General features: G+C 35.0%; 2 protein-coding genes across 2 annotated transcripts; one reads left to right on the top strand and one right to left on the bottom strand.

Moving 5' to 3' along the window:
• Window positions 1-420: 420 nt before the first annotated feature.
• Window positions 421-8321, bottom strand: LOC120119993 (testis-expressed protein 2-like). The gene is made up of 7 exons (XM_039139766.1): window positions 7913-8321; window positions 7600-7814; window positions 6143-6794; window positions 5567-5909; window positions 3496-3575; window positions 1353-1547; window positions 421-1032 (listed from the first exon to the last, which is right to left on the bottom strand). Exons 1-7 carry the CDS (start codon window positions 8105-8107, stop codon window positions 718-720), a joined length of 1995 nt encoding a protein of 664 aa, XP_038995697.1. The 5' UTR covers window positions 8108-8321; the 3' UTR covers window positions 421-717.
• Window positions 8322-12269: 3948 nt separating this feature from the next.
• On the top strand, window positions 12270-17509 carry LOC120119524 (histone-lysine N-methyltransferase ASHH3-like). Its single transcript, XM_039139339.1, has 14 exons — window positions 12270-12316; window positions 12571-12620; window positions 12779-12908; window positions 13050-13158; window positions 14135-14234; window positions 14609-14687; window positions 14796-14967; window positions 15057-15137; window positions 15294-15471; window positions 15808-15835; window positions 15915-16005; window positions 16795-16843; window positions 16921-17004; window positions 17274-17509. Exons 2-13 carry the CDS (start codon window positions 12603-12605, stop codon window positions 16990-16992), a joined length of 1107 nt encoding a protein of 368 aa, XP_038995270.1. The 5' UTR covers window positions 12270-12316; window positions 12571-12602; the 3' UTR covers window positions 16993-17004; window positions 17274-17509.
• The last annotated feature ends 3388 nt before the right edge of the window (window positions 17510-20897 follow it).

Genomic DNA, 20897 nt, shown 5'->3' with positions numbered 1-20897 from the left:
TCCAGATTTAAATAGATTATGCTCCGGTCTTTGTTATCAAATATTTTATTTTGTTTCTTTATGTAGTCCAACAAGAAAGAATTTTTAATTTATCAAACTCCATATACAACTTACAAGGAAATGAATCAAAACAAAATTAAAATAAACTTCAAAAGAAAAAAAAGGGGGGGGGGAATGTGTTAAATCTTTGAATCCAAAAGATGTGAACTTTACATTTGGGTTAGTATTCGAAACACTATCAATGGAATATTTTAATTCCACCCATAGTGTTTAAACACTTCCATATACCCATTTTTATACATATTTTTTTTCTATATTTTATTACATCCTTTATATCACATGTCATCCATCCCAAGTGTTTAAGCTCATCAACAATGGCTGAAAAATGCCTGTTTTTGTTGGTTCAACTCAGCTCAAGTTTCTTTATCTTTGTCTTTAACTTTATCTTTACTTTTCATCTTCTCAACAAAATGCCTCCCCTTCTCCTCCATGTGACGCTTCTTTTCTCCGAATTTCTCCCCCATTCGCTTCTTGAAATCGCGTAGCTTCGCCCTCCTCCCCGTCTTCGGCCCCCAATCATTGTCGTCTGATCCTGCACTGTGCCTTCCGAGCTCTCTCATGGACCTACAATATATTGACGACAAACTCGAAGCTTCCTCTAAATTCTGATGCATTCTATCTTGTAGGTCATCAGTTGTGGGATGAGGAGTTCCTAGATCACGCAGAGACCTGTAACTTGAACAAGAAGAAAGTACAGGCATTGAGCTTATCAAGTCTGGCTTTGGAACCCCTTGCTGCTTCCGGAATCGAATCCTTGCTTTCTAGATCACTATTCGAGGCGCTCCCACAACTTTCGTTCGCTTTTGATTCGGTAACCTGCGGAGCTGGAGCTTCACGCTTATCGGAACAGCCTTCTTGAAGCCATATGTATGGGGCATCATTCCTTGGGATCCAATCATCTTTTTCTGCTAACATCCATGGAATGTATGCACTCTCACAATTTGGAAGCACCATAGTTTCCCGTATAGCCGCCTACACAAATCACACGCGATTTTCTTTCATGAGATCAATGCCGAATCCGACAATGAAACTCTTGATGTGACAAAAGATAAAAGTTGTGGCACTTATTCGCCAGCAATGCTCGAACCCCAAGACCGAAGATAGAAAAAAGCAAGAAGGTCTATAACTATTTGAATGATCATATCAGGTAATGCATGTCATTGAAAGGGTAACTTTTGCTTAGCATGACAAACATGCAAAATCAATCAATAACAATACCGTCTGCAAACGAAGGAATAAATATGGAATTGTCTTCGAGCAATATGTCACTACGTAACAAATCGAATTTGTACCTTAAACCGATTGACCAAGAATAACGCGATATGTCCATTAGTAATCTTGTGATCCCCGACCGAAGACTCGAGGTCGAACTCTATGTCGGGCATTGATGTGAAGCCAAACCATAACTGATCAGAAGGAGGTGGCCTTATATATAAACGCAGTGTTCCTCGAAGGGATACAACCCTTACTGACAAAGTCAAAGGCACCTCCAATTTGAAATATCATTTAGTTTAAGCACAACAAGAATAAAATCTTTACAACAACAGACATCCTAACAGCATGCTCAGTTCACTATAACATAATGAAACCATCCATACAGAAACAGTTTATTGTTATTATTAACCAGCTAAGTTTTGTTAAGAACATGTTTGGCCTATTTTATACATGATACGAGTATTTCACTAAAATTGCTATCAGTGACTCTTATTTTATATGATTTTCTGCAGGCTAAGAGCCTCACTAGTCAGATTCAGAAGCTTACAAACTTCCACAACAAAGTGCTATTGCCCTTCGATTACTATTGAAAATAATCTAGTTTCCTCAAGGCTTCTTCAAATTTGCTTAGACCTTTTAAATCATTCAGTTCATAAACGCCAGTTTCCGAAAAAAATCAGCTAGAACTAATCACTAATCATGCCACCTAAAAGCTAATCCAAAAGCATATACAGTAACTGCTTCGAGCAATAATTTCAGCTGACTTGTACACCAAATGCAGCAATGTGTTTGATATATCCAACTTTATAACAGTTCCAAACTCTAATTTTATTACTGATGTTTCTCTATCAGACTGAACTATTAGTTCCTCTGTTCCAAAAAACTTGTCACATGCGCCAAATTTTATGTATTGGAAGTTATTTTGACCTTTCCACCTCATCACTTATAGATCCAAACGATCTAACTAATTTAATGTCAAAATATTCCTCATTTCATACTTATATTTGGACAAAAGCCTTCGACTCATTAGGTTATGTTTCTCTCGTGCAATCATTTTAAAGAATAAACAATTTTACTCCCAAAATTAACTGCATTAGTACCCCCATACCTGGGGACTGGAGATAGAGAAGGACTCCATCTTTGAATGAGGAAATTTAAGGGCTCATCCAAGCCCTTAAATGTTTCCATTTTTCATTTATTTATTTATGCTGCTTCCAAAATAAAACTATTATGCAGTATAAGTTACATGAACATAGGCAATAAAAAATGTGTCTACAGTATTTTGCCGAGTATCAACAACAGAGATAGCAAAAACTCCACAAAACATCCAAAGCACCAAAGCAAACAAAGACGTAAACAATCCTCGATATTCACCAGAGAAGGGAATGGGTGGCTAGCTGCATTCTGGAGTTAGCACCTGTTCTGATCCCGAAGAGAAAAAATAATTCTGATTTGGAGACTTTTTTTTTTCAAATGGATGTATGACATGGGAAACAAAGGAAACTGACATGCACTACTTGATTGATGGGACCTAAAAGCGATGTGGTTGGATAAAATATTTCTCTTTATGGACAGAGTGACTATTCAATTCCCTTTCAACATTTAAAAACCAGCCTCTCCTTCACTCCATCTTCCTCAACATCAACTTCCTTAAACTCTATATTATTTAGCAGCAGCTGCATCTCCCTCCATTCCATCGACCTCATAATCTTCTAACCAAAATTTCACCTCTAATTTGAGTCTCAACTGCATGGAACAGAAATCTAGCCTAAAGATTAACTAGCATCCAAAATAATAAATTCAATTTTAATTTTTTTAAATGTATATGGGTAGTGTAAAATATGTATCCAGACATGTAGGTCATATCCATGTCAAACATAAATATGATACAAATATGCAGATGGTATAGCTAAGTTTGTGCTTCATAACACGTAACTAAAAGTTTTCCATGATATTCTGGTACCAGCCAGCTTAAGAGATACTTCAGGCAATAACTATAAAGTTCAACTTGCATGCTCCTAGACTACTCCATATCTGGGGTTAAAATATTTTTATGAGTTGAAAGAACTTTGATTGGAATTTAAAACAAGGGTTCCTCTATATTCTTAAATACAAGTTGAAACAACTTTGATTGGAAGATATAGAGTTGATGATCATTGAATTCCATTTTTATGAGTTTATTTAACCAGAAACGCCTATATGTATAAGAGATGCGCACACCTGTGAAACCTGCTTGGCTATGTTATTTAGGACAGACTTCAACCGAGAACCCGATTTATCTTTAGACCCTTTTCCACAATCTGAAACATGAAGAGAGTGAAATCAAAAGATGAAATAGGACATTCATCCTAACCAAATCAAGAGAAATAAAAAAGACAAGTAGAGGATTGATTTAGAATTTATACTTCGAATAAATAGGTTAAGCTACAAAAGGGTGCATCTGAAAAAAAATGCCTACAAAGTAAAAGTTGCACCACCTTTGAATAAAAGAAAAGTAGAGTGAAGCAAAGTGAAATGTTGAACTTATTAATTTGGAAATTTCAAGGCGGAGTGAAGCGAAAAGAGGTCAAAAACATTATTCATGCATTCCTCTCCATACTACTGTAATTATAGATCAACAAAATGTAAATAGATTAGAAGATAAAGGAAGCTAATTAAATTTAGTATAATTTTACAAATACATCCATTAAGTTCCTCGATGAAATAAGGATATAAATTCTCTGGTTTCTCTCCTTGGCTGAAATACAAACAAGTAGACAGATAATTTGCAGTTTACTCTAAGAACCACTTCATGTTTCTCCCATTATTTATTTCTTTAAGTTTCTTTCCATGTCGGATTGGGGAATAGTGACTGAATTAAAAGTACCAACCATAACTGCTCCTCGGGCTATATTTGGAATCAAACAAAACCACAAGATTCAATATAATTTCAGACAATGGAAATGGAGGCATAAAAGCACATTTCAGAAAATGATATATGATCGTCTTTGGCTGAGGGATGAAATAGGACAGTTCGGGCTGGAAGTTGAGTTGGACTCTGAGGTGGTGGTCAATTGGCCGCGGGATGTTTCGAAGATCCCAGCGGAATGGTCATCTTTACTTCTACCCATTGTGACCAATTTACTTCAAGATAATGTCGCTCTCAGTTTCTCTCCTAGAAGGTGCAATGCGATGGTCGACTTTCTAGCAAGACAGGTGGTTTTGGGAGGAACTGTCCAGCAGCCCTAGTATGAGTTTTAGTTTTGTTGATACAGTAGATATACTGCTGCCCTCGGTTTCTGGTCTATTGTTTGTATCTGTCCCTAAGTAGTTTGGTTAATAGCTCTAAGTGTGGGATCTTCTACTAGGAGGCCAAGTGTTGTTGTGCGGTCTTTGTTAGGGTGCACTCTTTTTCCTCCACTTAGGATTAGGGAGGTTTTTTAATGAGTCCCTTAGCAAGGCCAGTTTTTTCTTTGAAATGAATAAAGTCGTTTACCTTTAAAAAAAAATATGATATATGATAGAAATGCAAAGAAGAATCCAGGGAGTAACCTGCATGGGATTTTATACAGTTAGTATTATTTACAGGCCTCAACATAGACCACCTAAGGATAAGAGTTATAGTTCTTTTAGCACTTGGCTGAGTAGGAGGCTATTCAAATAGTGCTCTTTCTTTAGGAAGATGGATCATTTTGAAGCTTTTCCCCGTTTATTTATTCATTTTTTCTGTTTTTCTTAGATTTTCAGAGCATAATTCAACTATAAACACAAGCCCCGTATTCTCAAATCCTACCAAAGCTGTCCTATACTAGCCTCATCTCACCTTTGAATTGAAAAACATGTAATCCAAGGAAAAATTCCTCGAATCAATTAATCATGCCTATTCCCTTTGCATGATTCCTTCATGGTTTACTAGATCTCAGATGGCAAAGCCGACCACAAGGCTAGCTAATGTGACTAAACCTTATACAATAGATAACAAGAAACCAAGATAATAGGCATCTCATATACATAGTCATGCTACCTGCTTCTCTTCATAAAACCTCATATACTAAGAGGGACATCATTGATGGAAAGATAGAAAGAGATGAAAACTCGAGGAAAGAGACTTGGAGTAAGCAAGGCCTTCCATCTTGGAATTTTTCTAAGTTCACCAATATGTGTCCGAGTGCTTTGAATATAAATGGAAATTCACTTTTTTGACAACTTCATAGTTAAAGAATTAACAAACTGTATGCATGCATCATGCATATCTTTTTGAGCCATTTTTAATGGAAAGTGCATAAAAATTCAGTATCATTATTATACTAACCAATTCTAGGGTCGACAAAATCCTCTTTATTAAGATTCAAATGCTTTCCGAAATGTTCAAAGCCTTCAAGAAGGTCTGAAGACATATTCTCGACAGAGTTTCCTTCAGAATTTGTATCCTCTAAGCCTTTCTGAAAATCTAGGTCACGGACTTCAATTCTTGTCTCAACATCCATCAGAACTCCACCACAATACTCAGCATCAACCTCGAATGCCGATACCTCATTCATGTCATTGCCAAGAAGCCTCATCGCATGGATATAAGGTGGGAGATTCCCAATGTCTATGTTAGTACAAAGGACTTCACCTATGTAATTAGGGGTCCTCATGTTGGATAATGTTCTCTGTTATATCAAATCATCAGAACAATCATCAATGGACATTGAAATACTTTCCAGAAGAACTAACTACAGAAAAAGTAGACAGCAAAATGAAGAGTGGGGTGGAGACAATCGGGCAGAGTAGACTTACTCAGAAAATGTAATAGATAAACCAACATGAAATATGAAGAGGCAATACCAAGCATAAGACAAAAGGGAAAAAGGAAAATAACATCTTAACTTGGTGACTTTCTAACCTGAATCCGTGCTTGAAGGGAACTTTTCAACGCTGCATTGGCTTTGATGTCAAAAAAGACTCGAGAAATTATCAAGTTCCAGCAAAGTATTCCTTCATCAGAATTATGCTTTTCATGTTCAGACTCAACGTCAGAAGCAGCAGCAGCAGCATTTTGACTTGCTGAACGAGGAAAACCTTGTGGTGGTGTAAACACCATATTTTCCTCAGTTGAAGTGTTAAGCGACTTGTTTGACACTGATTCTTGGCATAGATGCTGTTTCTCACAAGCCTTCTTCTCCTCACAGGCGGATTGATTACTTGAATTTCCCTTTTTGTCACTAGCTTTTGAATTCTTTTTTGACAACCTTTTCCAAAATAATTTGACTTTTGATATAGATCCATCCGACTTGCTTCCCCTTTCCGTTGGCTCAGCACTGAAGCCTAAGGAGGGCTTCATAAATGAGGAATATCCAGCACTTAGCAATGCCATGTAAGCATGGAAGTCCACATTCAACTTGGTGAACCATCTGTTATTTTCCTCACATGAAGCAAGACGAAGACCTTTGCACCAAGACTCCTTTTCCCAGGCAGTCTCCAGATAAAGGTAAATTATTTTACTTCCATTGTATAGCGAACTCTTGCTCTCAACTTTTATCGGATATCTCTTGGCCCTGTCAAACCATTAATTCGAAGCAAAGGAATGAAGGAGAGTCAAATGTCTTGAAAGCTCATAACTAGAACAAATGATTAAGCTTATATCAAATTATGTTACATGGACTCGTATATCAATTTCGGAAACTGGTATGTGTCTACATGTCTGACTTGGCTTTTGATTAAAATTTCGGACTTGCAGAGCGCGCTAAAAGTATTCAAAAAAATTATTTACAGGTACATGAAATGAGATAACATTGTCTAAAATAAAACTTCATAATGCAATATCACTTATAAAGAAACATATTTATTTTTATATTCATTCATGTAATTTTATGTAATAATATTTGAACACGATGGCTTTTTAATTCATTACGGATTCTTTACTAGCCATAAATTCAACTCGGACCCCAAATGCAGGAGTAAAAAGACCACGTCGATTTTTTTAATAGAGTCAGAATAGTACCCAATATCCTATACTACCATTGAAGAACGTTCATATCAGAATCAAACTACAGAAATGTTGAACCAAACTTCTTCTTCCTCCAATTGCAGGAGTACAAAGATCATGTCTACTATTGTAATAAAGATTCGTAAAAATATTCAATATCCTGTACTTACCGAAGAAGAGTCAAACATGAGTACGACAATCATTACAAGAAAGTATGTGGCCGATGGCATCTATAATCTTCAAATGACAATGACATCATATAAATTTCAAAAAATGGAGGAAACTATCACTGTCATCTCTGTTTCGATATATTAATAACAAAACATCGATTCTATAAAACGAATGGACAAATGATGGAAAGGGGGGCACAATACCATTTCCTGGAGGGCAAGTTAGTAGCAGAAACAGCCTGAATGATGCAGCCCTTGAGAGGAATAAAGATGCAGGACGAATCGGAACTCGTGAGAGTCAGGTACCGATCCTGGATTTTGGCATGTTTTCGAACAGGAGTGACCTCTATCGTTACATCCCTTCTTCTCTTCTGCTCTTTGGATGAAATTTTTTCTGAATCAAGAACCCAAACAACCCCCTAAGACAAAGATAACGATGAATTCAAAATCCCACAAAAATTATCCTAGCAATCGCAACAAAAAATAACAATCTGGGGTTCTCTAAAATCGTCATTACCTGCATGTTTTGGCAAATGGAATCGAGGGAATGCTGGGGATTCCGAGCTGCTGCTGCTGCCGCATCGGTTTCATGTTTGATCCTTCGTTGGATTTTGCGATTCAATAGAGCCACCACAACCAAAAATACTATCAGTTCCAAACCCAGGACTGCAAGAATCCCAGCAACAAATCCAACGAAGAATGCTATCAACATCCTTCCGAATTATATGTATATATTTATTTATTTATTGTTTTGATTCCATTTGCAACTGTTCTATTCATTGTTTGTTTGTTTGTTTGTTTTTTACATTTTTTAATTAAAGAAGAAATTGATAGGAAAATTAAAATAGTAAATCGCAAAAGGAATTTGTCATTCTATGCAACATTCTTTGATTCTCCTTAAACTATTCCTTGTTCTTCCGGAATTCGTGCACCATTGCACTCTACAAAACGTTCAGTTATAATATGCAAAAACAATACAGTTATGAAAAATAACGGCATCCAATATTGTACAAGTCCCTATACTATAGCTTGACTTAATTTTTGGTTCCTATACTTAAAAATGACAACAAAAAAAGTTAGGGTGAGCTACGTATTTAGTTTACCAACTATCACTTTAGTTTCATTTTGATCACTCAACTATTTTCTTTTTAATTTTTTTGGATAAGTAAGTTATATTTCATCCAAAAATGCAAACTAGCTGCTACAACCAACAAAATTACCTCACTAGGACAGACCCCAATTCAAGTATAAACGCCTATTAACATCATCAAGCCTAGACATGCCATATCTACACAACTTGACTCTTACAGCCACTTTTATACTATTTACAATTACATCAGCCGAGTGAGACAAGCCCCTAAAAAAGCCTATGGTTACGCTCTTCCCAAATAGAATACAGCAGTCCAATCCAAGCAAGTTTCAGGATACAAACTCTGAGGGATTAGCCCTTCAAATTTGCAATCAACCAATTAAAAAGATCATCCCAATTGTTTAGGTCATAGCGAACATCACAGGAGGTTAGAACAATATCCCACACTTCCCTAGCAAAAGAATATTCAGCAAAGAGATGATCTCGAGATTCAATGCCAAAGCCACACAAACCACAAACATTATCAATAGCCAAACCAAAACGGACAAGCCTATCTTTAGTAGGCAACCTATCGAGAATGACCATCCACGAGATTAAAGAGAATTTGGGGATGTGAGCAGGGAACCAGATCAGCGTGTGCCAGTTTACCTTCACCCTGCAATCCCAGATATTGTCCCAGATCCATTTGCCTTTAATAAGGCTCCATTTGGCACAAGGAAAGAATAATCGTCTAGCCTCCTCTCGCATACTCAGAAGTTTGCTCAGGATCCAACTGAAATGGGCTTTGCACTCTACATCCCAAAAGCTAGTTGTTTTGAGACAGTACTCTTTAATACAGACAATCCAAAGGGAGCCTTCATTAGACAATATGTTTTTTACAAGTAGCAGACATCAAGCTTTATTCCATACTACTAGGTTTCTAAGACCCAACCCACCCTCAGACTTCAAGGAGCTGATCTAATTTCATCCCACACGAGCTCCTTTTGCTGAGGAATCACTACCCTTCCAAAAGAAACGCATACAAAGGTGTTCAATGTCCCTGATGATCCCCTTGGGAAAAACTAGCTGCCTACTCCAATAGTTAAAAATGCTGAACAGTACAGTTTTAACCAATTGGAGCCTACCACCATAACTCAGGTTCTTGTTAGACCAATGCCTAAGCTTGTCCTTAATCTTTGTCAATAGAGTTTCACAGTCTTTACCTGTGAGTTTGCGGGTCACCAGTGGCACCCCAAGATACCTCACAGGGAGTTGTCCCAACCTAAACCCAATAGCCAATCGGATTTGCTCCAGATCAAGCATATTCAAACCACAAGCATACAGTTCTGTCTTCTGAGCATTCAGTTTAAGGCCATATAGCTCATAATGCTTATCTAAAGTGCTTTGCACTCCTAACACAACATCTAAAGAGCCATGACAAAAAACAAGCAGATCATCCGCAAAGCAAAGGTGTGTGAGAGATATTCTTCTACACTTAGGGTGAAACTTAAAGATACCATGTTTTGCAGCAGCATCTAAGAGAGTGGACGGAACATCTATGGTAATGACAAATAGGTAAGGAGATATAGGATCTCCTTGCCTAATCCCCCTGGCTCCTTTGAAGTACCCCACCAAGCTACCATTTAAAGAAATAGAGAACATTGGAGTAGTAATGCAGGCCTTAATCTAGTTACAGAAAATATCAGGGAGCCCTATAGCAACAAGTACATTCAACAAGAATTCCCAACTAACATAGTCAAAAGCCTTCTGTAAATCAATTTTGACTGCACATCTAGGTGAAAGGCTTTTCCTAGAGTAGCCTTTAACAATTTCCTGAGCTAGCAAGGTGTTATCAACAATGTTTCTACCCTTGACAAAAGCTGACTGACTAAGGGATATCATGTCAGGGAAGAAAGGGGCTAGTCTATTAACAATAATTCTTGTGATAGTTTTATAAACTACTGAACAACAAGAGATAGGTCTGAATTCTTTTGTTAGGCATGCATTAAGGGATTTAGGCACCAAAACTATGACAGTGGCATTGAATGCAGACAGTAAACAAGAGGACTGGAAAAAATACCTCACAACAGAAATAAAGTCAGTACCTACAGTGTCCCAGGCAACCTTGAAAAACCTAGAGGTATAACCATCAGGGCCTGGGCTCTTGTCCTTTCCTTGCTTAAACATGGCCTCCTTAATCTCCATATTACCCACCTCTCTGGTTAAAAAATCAGCATCTCCTTCTGGCAAGGAATAGTTTAGCAGACCTTTTAGATCCTCAACAGAACTGCTCCTGACTAAAGGGTTCTCAACACCAATCAGGTTAGTAAAAAAACTCACTAACTCTGTAGCCATGCCTTCAAAAGTGTCATAATATTGATCATCTTCTCCTTTAAAAACTCACTAACTATTTTCTTTTTAAAATCATCACTAGACATTTCAATTTCATTTTGGTCCCATCGTTACAAAATTATCAGAACTTCTAACGTGCCATTTTCAGTGATGGTGTGGCATTACCTTGTGATGACACGTCAACATTACTGTTAAATAAAATGAAACCAAAACGTGAAATTAGTGATGATTTTGAAAAAGAATAATTGAGTGACCAAAACAAAACTAAAGTCATAGTTAGATGGTTAAATTTGTAGTTTACCCAAAAGGTTATTATGTTATAAAAAAAAGAGAAAAATGGTTGTTTTAGGTAACAATTGGAGAAAAAATTTATTAATTTTATGGTTCGTTATTGATTTAAAAGATAAGACATAATATGTAGAAAATCAAGATAGGATTTTTTTTGCTAGATTAGGTTAAATATAACTAGGTTAATATAAGTAAAAAAATAGGTCATATAGCAACCAAAAAAAATGATATATTTTTATTTTAGGATTTTATTTGTTGGAGCATCGTCGATCATAGGTTATATGATCATCAACTATCACCTCTTTTATTTTCTTCTTCTTCTTCTTTCTTCTCATCGTGTCCCAATCTTACACCCCTTGCACCTCTTACAAGTCAACAAAATTTTTTCTCATCGTAAGGACAAGGATGCAAGGGCGTTGAGGTTTGCACAACAAGTATTTGGTCTAGGGTTAGATGAGGTAACTTTTTTGGATAGAGAGGGTAAAGAAATAAACTTTTAATAGTTTAGGAGTTAAATTAGAAATTAATGTACTATGTTATCAAATTAAAGAAAATTAACAGCTCAATAATCAAAATAAGATATCGATAACGTAAGTGATTAAGTCATTACTTTTTCCAAAATCGAATACCATAATACGATCAATTGATAATGTGTGTGACCAATTAAACCTCTTTTTGAAAACTGATGATCAAAATAAGATAGACGAAAAATAAAAGGGATCACTAGTGTAGTTTTCTCTGGAACAAAGCATAGGAAGGCAAATCCCAAATTCCCAAAGGAACATTAACAAGGTTTTCCTAAGCAACTCAAGGACACAATTGCAAATTAAGATTTGCTCAAGAAACTACCAACGAAAAACGAATAATCCATTTTTTTAATTTTTTAATTATTACTTATAAATATTAAAAAATATCGAAATAAAATTTTAGTTACAATGGAGGGAAATATATGTCTCATTTTGTAACAAAATCCAATGTTTAATATTCATTTTGTAACTTCTGAAGTTAACTGAAAAAAAGTAATTTTGAAATAGTTCACTGACCATCTGTGAACTTTATCCATAAAACTACTGCTCCAAAACAATCTGCTTTCGAATCTATCTTTCAATTTTGTTATTTCCATCTGATTACCCATTTCTTTTCTCTCCACCAATTTGGCTGCTTGAAGTATAAAAGTCTCTATTTGAGCTTCTCCAAATTTCTTCTACAATTGTTAGTTCGATCTCCAATATTTTCTGGGTTCTCTCTCTCTCTCGCTGTTTCGCATTTTTTTCTCATGGGTTTTGGTATTTATATGTTAAAAAAGCTCCTTTGGGTGTAAATTTAAAATAAAAAGCTTCTTTAGCAGGGAAAATCGATTTCTGTTTGGGAACCTGTAATTACTGATTTTGAGTTACATATATTTTTCAACTTCGCCATTGAATACTGATTCTTCCATGTTGGTTTGTGTAGGCAATTATCGTCAGGTATTCTTTGCGGTTAAAATACTTGAGAGACCATGCCTGCTTCAAAGAAGGTTTGATTTACATCTTTCCTGCTTGCCATGGGTCTCATTCTTTCCTGTAGGCAATTTTTAGTAGTCAGTACATTGTGGTTCTGTTGTATTTTGAAGCAACTAGGTCTTTTTCAAGATATGGTAAATTTTCTTATTGCATTTTCGTTTTTTTTTTCCAGAGTTCTGATTGCAGTCACATTGGCTATGCGTTCGATAAGTTGTTGAAGCAAATCGGACATCCAGTTGATTTTGAACTGCCAGATTGGTTTAATAAGTGGAAACCTACACCATACACCTTTATAAGGCGCAGTATCCTTTTTTTTTCTCGTAAATGGCTCTTTTCACGCCTATGACCTTCATCTTGTGCTTTCCATTTTGTTTCTAAGATATGACTTTCCTTTGATTATATATGTCTATGGATTGCTGATTTTGTTGGTTTAACAACTTAAGACATATATCTTACAAAGAGGATTAAAAGGCGCCTGGATGATGACGGCATCTTCTGTTCTTGCACTTCATCCTCCGGTTCTGGTGTTTGTGGCAGAGATTGCCACTGTGGGTAAGATTTGTCTTAATTGATCAGAATTCACGATTGAACTACATTATAAGTGATTGTCTTTGGATTTTGAAAGTGTAAACATTTTTTATATTTTTGGTTTGCATACGTGTTACTTTGATTTATCAGAAAGTTATTGAAGTGAATTTCATCTTGAGCCTTAAATGGTATGTTATCATTGGATTAGAACCCCATATCAGCGCAAGACTACTGTACCCCAGAAATTGTTTTCAGAAGATGCTTTATCTTACATACTTTTCTTTTACGTTATACCATGTGAGAGGTTAATTTAACTTGGCTTTATGGATTTGTAGTGGGTTAAGTTTGGGAAATCTCTGCTTACGTTTTATCAGCTTGGCATAAACTAGGGTTATTATAGTGTCTGTGGTCAAGGTTGCTGGAACTTTTTGCAGCTGCTAGATAGGTGTTTGCCCTTTAGTGATGTTTTCTTTGGTGATAGCATGCACGTGATATGGGTTAGAACTTTGAAAGTATACAGTTCTTATAAACTACCTTACTTGGACCCATGTTCGACACTTGTGTTTGATACATTACGAACATGAATTTGGGATGTGACCCTTAAAAGATCCTCCAAACACACGGAAAACTTGGAACAAATTGAACGTGCCTATGTCAGACACTACCATTATCCAGTATTCACACTAATTTAAGTAACATAGATTATAAATATTTAGTATGTAGATAACTCTTTTTTTGACTTTTTGGTGTTGTGGACATCAGCCTAATCTACCGTGTCAGCAGAGAATTGAGAGTTATCATGAACGGACAAGAAAAAGAAAAAATTTCAAGCCATTTTTGTTGAAATCAGTACTGTTTTAGAACTTGATTTCAATGTTACCTTCACAAACCAAAAAGAATAGTTTTTGGGCTGAGGAATAACATGTGATTTGGTTGACTTATCTTCTTACTCTGCACAAGTACTATGGAGTTGCGTATGTAATATTATTGTTACATGCAGGATGCTACTGTCTAGTTGCTCTTCTGGCTGCAGCTGTGGGAGTTCTTGCCTCAATAAACCATTCCAAAACCGACCTATCAAAAATTTGAAATTGATTCAGGTATAGTTTGGATTTTTCTTAATCTTGATTCTATCTGTGTTTTGTTGAAGTTTTCATCAGACCAAAATTCTATCCATGTCTAAAATGGAATGAGTATCCTTTACCGCAAGTCTTGAAACCCTTTAGGATCTGTAGAAGCATAAGGGAAAGAGCTGATCTCTTCCGAATAATAGCTACACTTGCCTATTTTACCTTCCCTTTTTTATTGAAAGATTATAACATGGATTTGTTGGCATGACACTGTTAATAAAAAAAATCTTGTGTCCGTATTCCAAGAGACGGTTTGTGCATTTTGTTGGAAACTGGTTACTCTCAATTGACGTTTCTTGTTTGTACACTTTGAAATGTGAAATTAAATGAGGTAATACTTGTAGACCGAGAAATGTGGGGCAGGCATTGTGGCAGATGAAGATATTAAGCACGGAGAGTTTGTAATAGAATACGTGGGGGAAGGTATGTAACTCTGGCCCTATCCATTGTAGTTCCTATCCCTATAATAAGCAGTTCATATTTTACTTTTTGAAGTTTGTAAATTTTTTTAATAATCTTTTGTCACTGTAGTTATTGATGACAAAACATGCGAGGAGAGGCTTTGGAAGATGAAGCATCGTGGAGAAACCAATTTCTACTTATGTGAAATCAATCGTGATATGGTAATTGATGCCACATACAAGGGGAACAAATCCAGATATATAAACCATAGTTGCTGCCCCAATACTGAGATGCAGAAATGGTTCTCTACCTATCCATATTAGTAGACGTGCATTAATATTAAGTGATATGCTAATCTCACACTTTTTTTGTTTATTTTTTCTTTGTCAGGATAATCGATGGTGAAACAAGGATTGGCATATTTGCATTGCGAGATATAAAAAAGGGCGAGCCTCTGACCTATGATTATCAGTATGAATGCTTGCCTGACTCGCTACATGTGAAAAGAAACGTGTCATTTCATTCACGGATAATAAAATCAATCCTTTTTCCATATGAAATGCTGAGGTCGCTGGTATTGGTTCCTTTGAAACCATTAGTCTCGGTACAATCTAACAAATTTAGCAGGTTTGTTCAATTTGGTGCAGATCAAGATTGTCACTGTGGTGCGGCTGGCTGCAGGCGAAAGCTGGGGGTCAAACCTAGCAAGACGAAGATGTCATCAGATGCTGCAGCATTAAAGCTAGTAGCATGCCAAGTGGTAATGTCCTCTCTGACAATGAAAGTTGTGTTATCCGGAATAGATGTACGTATTAAGAAGCCTTTTTCTCAATATCAAGAATACAAGATGCGTTTCGAAGTTCGAACATTCCTTCCCTAGTTACTTTGTGGTCATGGTTTAGTTCTATCTTTCGCAATTTGGTTATGGTTTCAAGGCCTTTTGACCTATTCACTCCTTCCCTCTCTCCCTTCTAAATCCTAATTCTTTGATCCTTTGTAATTAATTTCTTTTCATACCCATGATGTATACATCAACGACCCATTGTTATTTGATTGTGACCGAGTTGTTTTATTCTTTTTGGTTATGCATTGTGGTCTTCAGCAAAAAAACTTGAACTAATTATCCTTTTTTTTTGTGTGGATTAAGCAGAATGGAAGTTTGCCTGCTGGTAAGTGAATTCTCCTTTATCCTCTTCTTATATTAAACTCTGAGTGAATCAAATGTTTAAATCTAGCACTTAATTTCAGGAACTTCTCGGCATGCTTATAATCAACAGCAGATGCGTTTTCGATGTTGCATCGGTGAAGTGATCAAAATGTCTCGTCCGATAAATGATAGGTATGTATGATCGATTCGACTTTGCGAATATTGTAATAGGTTTAGTTGTATAAATGGCCTGTTCTTGCGATTAATTTCTTTTCCTGAATGGTTAAAGAATCCTGCATCATGTCCCTCTTGTTATGAGTCCATTGTTAGAGATATCTTGTCTCTTGTAATGTCTAAAGTGGTTTTACTTCGCCTTATTTAGAGAAGCGCTAATTGGGAAGCGGATGAGTAGCAAAAAGAGGGATTGGCTGATGTAAGGAATTTCTGGGTCTAGTTTAGGTGGTTTGCTTATTGTAATGGGGTGTCTCTTGTGATCAGGTTGTACTGTTGTGGGTTCTTTTAAACCCTTTTCTTAATAATACTTGAGGTACTCTTTTCTTGCTTCCGGTGTTTGTCGGTCTACCTTTATGGTATATTGACAATTAAGAAGGGGGGTTTTAATGAGTTATAAAAAAAATTCTTTTCCTGAATCAAATTATAATATCATAATGAAAGAAAAAAATTCTTGGAAGAACATTGGATGGTTTTGTAGACAAGGGAAATTCACTTTCATATATTTCAAGTGACGAATACAATAGGGTACACAAAAGAAGTTACCAGTTGGCTTAGAAAGATGAAACTAGGAAACTAAATCCGAATCGGATGAGGTTTTATAAAACAAGTCATTCAGATCGTTCTTAAGTCGGCTAAATATTTCAGATTGCTTCTGTTAGTCGGCTAAGTATTTGTTAAGTACCGTAGGTTACAGATCCTGTTTCGTACAGATCCTTACAAATTTCGTTTCTGATTGAAAACTTTCAGTTACTTTGGGATTATTAAACGATTCGACAAGTATTCAAAAAGGCACACGGTAAGAAAGTCTTCTTTTCCTTTTTGTGTTTAAGTACAACGATAATATGCAAGTTAAGTGTTTTTATGTGGTTGCAGGTCATGTTCGAAAATGGTGGCGTCGAATTTCTCGATCTCTCGAAAGAGGATTGGGAGCTCATCACTTTGTAAGGTCAACCATAGGTAAATGGAATTGATATAGAGTGTTTCGCCAAACAATTTGGCTGCCATCAAGACTCTTAGGAAACCATCGGTTTAGTGCTTGGAGATACATATAATTGCTTGAGTTACAATTTAGCATATTCGAAATAAACAGGGAATTGTACAAGTGTTTGTAGATTGATTTACGCTCCATCGAGATGAGTTTCAACATCTTGTTTTTGATAACAATGGTGAGTACATAAATGGTATTAAGTCGGAAAAGTTTATGTCTGGAATCGATTGTCTTGCAGGTACACCGCTGTTAAAGAAGAAATGTTAGCGGAAAGCCTGATACGCCGAGAAAATGACCGGCTTCGGTTGCATTCATATGCAATGTACTCGTGTTGTATTTTTTATTCTGCACAATGAGACATCAGTGTGGTTAATCTTTCTTTTACGAGTGTTTTCCCATCTTTGTTGTACGAGGCCAAGGGATGTTGTATTTTTCTTTCATTTTTGTTTAGGAAAAAAAAAACATAATCTTCCATTCTCCCCTTGAGGTGTGTTTGTACTCACCTAGATTTCTTTTTAATCAAAAAGGAAAAACAATAACATTCACCAATAAGCAAAGAAGAGCTGGCTTCAGGGAGATAATAGAATTTGTGGCGACGAAGAACATGACCGATGACGAAAGAGAGAACGAACATCGTAATTTGAAGGAGAATCCCAACTCCCGTGGCCTGCTGCTCTTGTACGGGACTCACTCTCTCTGCGGCCGAATTCTTCATCTTTTCAGTTTTTGAAAGGACGAGGACACGGGAATCAAATGATCAAGGAATACTGCCGATAATGGCCTCCTCATCGACAGCAAGTTTTCCGATGACACCTATTACCGTCGACTTCTACTACTATTTTGTTTTTATGGTGAATTACATAAATGATCTTTAAAATTCGAGTAAATTTATGTTTTCAGTACTAAAGTTTCAAAAGTAATGAAACGATCACTAAAGTGATCGGTTTATAATAAATCTATCGGTTAACAATCATTACTACAACACACATGAGTCTGATGTGACATATTTAGCGGTTTAAAATGGTATTATTTGGCCACGTGTACACCCTTTGGTCAATTACTATACAAATCTCCTGCCCTGCTTCGTACCCTTTTCGTGCTCCTTTTAAAATCATACCATGTGTATATATATATATATATATTTTTACATTTTCTCCTTTGTATTTCAATTAGAATTCCTTTTAAAAAAAATTAATTAAAAGTAAAAGTATAAAAATTAATTAAGAGGTAGAAAAATGGTAAAAAACAAATTTATTTGTGCTGTTTCAGAAAATCTTTAATTGATAATTTTTTGAATGATTAAATATTTAAATTAAAAATTATATAAATAATTAAACTTTTAAAAGAGACAAATAAGTGAACAATCTTTTCAAATTATATAAAATAAGAAATTATATTATGCTTGAGTGGAGTTAATTACAAATGTTCCTAAATTATTTCTTAGATTAGAATTAGTCCTAAATCATCATACATTTTAATTAACTTAAAATATAATTATTGAATAATAAAAATATATAAATTATTTTATAAATTTAAATATAAAAAATTTAAATCTCATCTTAAAATTTTTACAATATTAAAAAATAAATATAATGATTAATTGACACAATTTTAATTGAAATAAATTTATAATTTAAGAAGTTTGTTTATATGATAATTTTTTTATAAATAAATAATTAGACATTTATTTTTTAAAAAATACAAATAAATTAAATAAACTTTTTAAAACATAAAAATAATTATCAAATTCACAGTAATATTAAATTTATGAAATAAATTTCTAATTGATAAGAAAAAAATTGTGTATTATTATTAAGTTTATTTTTTATAATTTTTATTAAATATTTAATCAATTATTTATACTTATAGACTCCTTAACATATCCCAGTTGAACTACACAGTTACTTTAATTAAAATTATGGAAATTGATCAATATATCTATTTTTTTAATTTTATAAAAAAGTTAATTTAAGTTTAAAATTCTTTTTTAATATTATATTCGAATGATATATATATATATATATATATATATATATATCATGTATGAATAAAATATTGATTAAATATTTTTGAAAGTGTAGAAATAAAACTATTTTTATTTTTCTGTTATATAAATGAAAATTCCATTTTTCTATTAATTAGTTATAATTCTTTTATTTTTAATTTAAAATTAAAAAAGTGAATTCCAGCATAAATAGGAAAGAAAATTTTAAAAGAAGACGTGGCATGATTTTTTTCTAAGGGGTACAAAGGATTTGTATTCTTAAATCTCACTTAAAAAAACAGAAACTCTTCACTACAATCTTCTTTTTTATGAGAGTGTATTCTAATTTGTGACATTCATTTAGGAAAAACTTGCAGAAATCCAGTTGGGTTGTTTATACATATTGTTTTGGATGGGTACTGAGATAAGTAAAGAAACTGTGTTGCTGAAAGACAGGAACTGTAATAATAGAGAGGGCACTGCTTGTTGTACACTTGTCTAGAGATTTAAATACGTCTGTTATAACAACAAAGGCCTCCTACGAAACCAAGTTGTAATTGAAGTTGTTTGTTTCCTTTTGATCTGCAGATGAACATAGTCCGAGAAACAACCATATATACAACACGGAGTTCCACTCGATGCCTGGAACAATCATGGCATGTTTTTGAGAAGAAGCCTGAATCAAGTTAAGGCATTGGAGAAGAATTTCAGGTCCAAAACAAGAGAGCAAAGTGAAACTAGATCAAGAGCTTGCCTTGTATCTAATGAGTGCTATTACTATCATTGTAGGTATCGTGATTCTTATATACCGACCGTTATTCTGATAACATGTCATTATTTAAATCCCTGAACATAACAATGAATCTCTCCATAACAACCTATCAACCTCACCACCATGTGAAGATGGAAGAACCCAATTTCTTCACTGCAGATGATAAAGCTTGCAACTTCTTTTCGGATGAGTAAGCTCCGAGTCTTGGTGTTGTCCTAAACAATGGAGTTAAAGGGTACTGATGTAGCTGGTCAAAGGGCGCTAACGTAGTAAAAAAAAATGTCAATTCAGTTATTCAGATTTTTTTTGGACTGCAATAAAGATATTGAGTGTCCTATTTGTTATAAAATAATAACATCAATGACCATTTAGTTATTTTTGAAATTTTAATACTGAAAACAGAAAACCAATTTTTAATAAGTCATATAAACTTATTATAAAACTTTCTACTGAACTAATATCACGAATTAATTAAACACTGGTTAATTAAAAATCGTAAAAAAATGTCTAGTAGTTGCTTCCATACCAAGTTGATATCATGCGCTTAAGTTTTGTTTTTATTTATTTTTTAAATAGGAACAACATTACTCACAATAAATAACTTTATTTTTATTTTCTAATGTTTGCTTGAGCTAGCCAAACACCAGTTAGTCCATCAAGCTTCTATGGACGCCAGTCCTTGGCCTTGACCCCGAGGAATGCCGAGGTCTCTCGATAGCTTTGTACATAACTGCCAGGTACATCGAGAGACTGAATCAAGATTAGATAATGGAAGAGGCTGGTTAAGTCATCTAACTTCAAAGTTAACCGAGACTAAACAAAAAAATTTCAAGGGGCAGTGTCACTCCCACTGCCTTGCTAGCTTCGTCACTGAGTACATCATCGTTTCAATTACAACTGAGAATAACAAACACTATGACGACAGAATCGGAGCGATCGAGCGGGAAAGAAATGGTGCACCTGTCTATAAACCGTAGAATCGCCATACGATTTTCTTAATTCAACCACATACAATAATGGACTTATCTCAAACACCTGACAGTGACATATTTATACCAACAATGATCAATAGAGGTGCTGGAGCTTGGTTGTGCAAATTTCTACGA

Source organism: Hibiscus syriacus, unplaced genomic scaffold, assembly GCF_006381635.1.
Source record: "Hibiscus syriacus cultivar Baekdansim isolate YM2019G1 unplaced genomic scaffold, ASM638163v2 tig00110332_pilon, whole genome shotgun sequence".
Classification (NCBI taxonomy): Eukaryota; Viridiplantae; Streptophyta; class Magnoliopsida; order Malvales; family Malvaceae; genus Hibiscus; species Hibiscus syriacus.
This window is presented reverse-complemented; position numbering and strand designations above follow the sequence as displayed.